Raw genomic sequence first — 4,030 nt, 5'->3', positions numbered from 1 at the left:
GGGGGGGGGGGGACTGTTCAGCTTGTCGTATTTCATTCGCCTCACATTTCTCAGTGTGTTGAAACTAGCTCTGTCTCTTTCCCCCCGGAGCCCGAGGCAGAAGTGACGAGCGGCGCAGACGGGGCTGCAGCTCTCCGCCCAGCTACTGCTGCATGCCCGTTCATGGAAAACGCCGATAAGAATTTCTGTTCAAGAAAATGCTTTCTGACGGTGCTCCCGGTTCGGGTTAATAGTTCACTGAGCTCGGTGGTCAGCGATGAGAGCGCGATCAGTCAGGCTGAGAGCTGCTGTCGTGGCGAGGCCAGAGACAGGTCAAACACAGAGAGCCGGAGGGCACTGCTGGGGTTGAAAAGTTCTGCTCAGTTCCTCCCTTTGCAGGTATGAACCCCTCAGGAGGGGCTTCAGAGCCCCATTACTGTGAGCTGAGGGGGAACCTAAACTACCTGTTTTTTTGTAAACTCGTTTCAGCCACAACAGTGTAAAACTTTTAACTCAGTCAAGATGAGATAAGATAGAGCTCTTCCTGTTGTGTTTTTCCTTCTTGTCCCCACCGGGCCTGTCTCAAGGTGTGAGCTACAAGAGTAACACCCCGGGGCTCGCTATTTCACAGCCTCAGAGTGGTGTTTATGAACATTAGGCGGATTTATGAAGAGCACAGTGATCCAGTAAGTGGGAAAAAATGCTTGCTCGTATATTAAAAAGAGGCCACGGTTATAATCGCTCTCTTCGACACGAGACCTTTAATTTTCTGTTGGCCCGCACAGCAAGCTTTATCATGCCTGAGAACACCTGGCTCCAGTGATCCCTCAGCCATCTTGTCTCCTCAATGCATCTACGCTTTCCCACCCGGGCCAAACATGGCAGCAAATAAGAGGGGAAGGGGGTGTTGTCTGACTGAAAGCTGGAAAACATACAGCTGAGGTCTGGAGTTTTATATCACCTGATGCAATAAACTCTATAAGGCTTAATTTGCAGATTGATTATCTGAGTAAAATCTCTTATTTGAGGTATTTTGTACAATTTTGCATCACGACTGAGAGGCTGAAGAACAGGTAGTTTAATATCTCCACACTCACCCGAATTCCAACGTTGATGTTGTGTGCATCCATCTGAGCCCTCAGGTCCTTGCTGACCCTCTTCTGGCCGAGGAACTTCTTAAGGAACTTGGTGCTGTATTTCAGGTTGTCACCGCAGACCCCCCACTGCCACGCTTCTCTGTGCTGGATGCCGGGGGAGTCGTCGCACGTGCACCTCTCCATGCGGCCCGAGCTGCACGCCTTGGCGAGGGCATGGGTCAGCGCTGCAGAGGACACCGCCAGCAGGAAGGCGGTCTCCTTGAACGCTGGGATGGAAGGAAAAGGCATCAGAAGAACAGACACAACTGTTAAAAAGGAAAGAAAAATATCTTTCACTGTTGTTTCATATAAGAGACAGAGCTGTGAATATTTAGTAGAGCTTATTCATAACAAACTAATGATCCAAAATGTCTTTTTGTTCCACTGATTAAGCATCAACCCAATTGGTTAACAGAAAAAAAAGCTAGTTTACTCTTATTGTAACTCCTCTTCTGACCTTTCCTTGTGGCTGTGTACTGTTATTTCCTTCACCCAGAGCCACCACCAGGGTATATTTTGATCCAATTAATTATTATTTTGACTAGGAAGGATTTTCCCAGATGAAAGTGGGCAATCACACCGCCCTTTTCCTCTGGGAATGGGCATTTTCCCTGAGATAAAAATAACCACAGGGCTTCTGCGCCGCACTACAATTCTCGTTGCTCCGCTCCCTCATTACACCGTACCTCTGTGCTGACCTGTTCATGTGCTCCCACACACCGACATCCATATGCATGAAGCCATTTTGTGTGCACAGCAGATATGATGATCTTTAGCCAATAAAGCTGTGGTATCAAGCTGCAAAAGAGATTTTTTTTTTCTTTCCTGAAAGATCTTTTTTAAAAGCTAACGAGCAGAAATGAATGTGTTTGCCTCAGCTGCAGGTGAGAGTTTGTCATTAAAAAGCACCAAAAGTTTAGGAAAATGCAAAGGAAGTTTGCTGTATTAGTTTCAGCTTATTTTTGTGTTGCTAAATCAGAAAGGACTCCAAAACACCCCAGATAAGCCAACAAAACTAAAGAAAACAGTTGATATTTAGCCGTTTTATGACTGATTTACACAAACATCTGTCTTAAAAAGTAAGTAAAAAGGTGTTTTTCATAGACTTTAAATGTATCCTGTGAGCACTGATTAAAAAGCACTTTTTATCTTTTATTAGAGCCAGACAAAACAAATATTTGATTATTTTGGAAAACAGTTTGATTTTTTTAGTTTTCACTCACATGTCTGTAGATTATTCTGTGTTCAGAAAGTTTAACAAACTGTAAAAAAAAAAAACAAGCTCAGATTTAGTTTTGGACTTTCAGAACAAACTTTAGCTTCGCTTTATTTTTTAAATATTGATCTTGTGTAATCTGGGAATGTTGGAAATATTTCTAGTCTTTAAGTGTCTCTTTAACTGTAACTAAAACACATAAAGGTTCAAGTTTAATAGTAACTGTCTGACTTTTATGACCCTCTAACATCTGCTCTTTAATATCTCCGTGATCACACCAGTAAAAGCAGCAACTGCAGAGCGCCTCACCTCTTTTCAGGAGGCTCCCGCGGCCATCCAGACTGCAGTTCCAGCGCTCGTTCCTGAACTGATAGCGACACTCCAGCAGGCTGAGGCGCACCGACTCCCGGAGAGTCTCGGCCAGACCCGGTTCCCTGCGGCACATTCGCTTCTGCCTCCTGGTCAGACTCATCTGCTCGCACTGCTTCAGGTGCGCCTTTCCTGCTGGAGCTTCATTGGAAAACGGACCTGGTAAAAACACCAGGGGCTCCCGACCTGTCAGCCTATACATGGAGAAGACAAAATCGAAAATGTAAACCTGGGATAAAATAAATGCACTCTTTGGGTCACAATCTAATAATTAATCTCCTATGATTAAAAGGTCACGTAGATCACTGAGAAGTAATGCTGTATTTGTGCGTCAACCGTGCTAAAACTGTCTAAACAAATCCTTTAAACTGCTTAAAACTTTTAAATTAATCTTATTTTAGTTACAACATAAATTATAAATGCTGATATGTTTCAGTGAAACAAACGTTGCCACATTTTTTTAAGCAAACAGCAAGTTTCAGCAGTTTGAGCGCATTTACGCGTGCGTAATTTGGTTCGAGCGCGCAAAACTGAAGTTATTGGCTTTCCAAACAAACAAACGAAAAAAAAAACCCAATCAAGAAATGTATAAAAAGTTGATGGTCTGACCCAAAGTAAGCTGCAGCGTGAGAGAGAAGGATGCAGAGCGCAACGACCCGGAATAAGCAGGCGGTCCTTGGGAGCCTGGAGCGCATTGTGCCGGGTTGGCGCTGTTCCTCATTTCGCTGATTCTTCAATGGAGAAAGTCGGTGCCGTGTGCGTCTCTTTAAGGGGCCCCTCACATGCGCAACACTGAGCTGTGGACGCGATGCGCATGGCCCAGTGGTCCGCTGGGAGGCAGGGCTGCATCCCTCTGCCGCGCCCTCTCCACCCTCCCCGTCTGTCTGTTGGACCCCAGTCTGTTGTCAGCATCTTTAACTTTGAGCTGTTCAGCAGTTTGATTATTGTCTGAAAGCTCAGATTTATAGAAACTGTTGAACGTCAGCCTGGCACTTCCTTAATCATCTGAAAGATTTCCACATTTAACCTCCATGACTGCAAAACGTTGATTATAAATATAAATACACAATGTGAGGAATAACACCTTAATGATAACATTGACTCTTAATTTCATCAAATTAAATAAATAAAATTGTGTACAGAGAAAACCACCTGAGGGACAGTTTGTGCCAAATTTTCATCTCCTTCCATCCATGGATGGAGCGCCATCTAGTGGGCAATAAATCTGTGTACTGAAACCTAATAACAACAGCTGATTTGATTTAATTTAAAGACTACAGAGAAAGAAAAGCTTTTCTTTGTTTTGGACTTAAAAGTTTGCTTTAAATTT

At 44.0% G+C, this 4,030-nt stretch overlaps 1 protein-coding gene across 1 annotated transcript in view; it reads right to left on the bottom strand.

Annotated features, from left to right (window-relative positions):
* Nucleotides 1–3,522, bottom strand: part of wnt9b (wingless-type MMTV integration site family, member 9B) — a 5,647-nt gene extending 2,125 nt beyond the window's left edge. The window contains exons 1-3 of the mRNA XM_017433502.3: nt 3,310–3,522; nt 2,641–2,894; nt 1,077–1,342 (exon numbers count right to left, since the gene is read on the bottom strand). Of these exons, the coding sequence (XP_017288991.1) occupies nt 1,077–1,342; nt 2,641–2,894; nt 3,310–3,395 (606 nt within the window). The 5' untranslated portion in view covers nt 3,396–3,522. The remainder of the gene's footprint in view (nt 1–1,076; nt 1,343–2,640; nt 2,895–3,309) is intronic.
* Nucleotides 3,523–4,030: the final 508 nt, after the last annotated feature.

The sequence above is a fragment of the Kryptolebias marmoratus genome, linkage group LG12 (assembly GCF_001649575.2).
Source record: "Kryptolebias marmoratus isolate JLee-2015 linkage group LG12, ASM164957v2, whole genome shotgun sequence".
NCBI classification, from domain to species: domain Eukaryota; kingdom Metazoa; phylum Chordata; class Actinopteri; order Cyprinodontiformes; family Rivulidae; genus Kryptolebias; species Kryptolebias marmoratus.
This window is presented reverse-complemented; position numbering and strand designations above follow the sequence as displayed.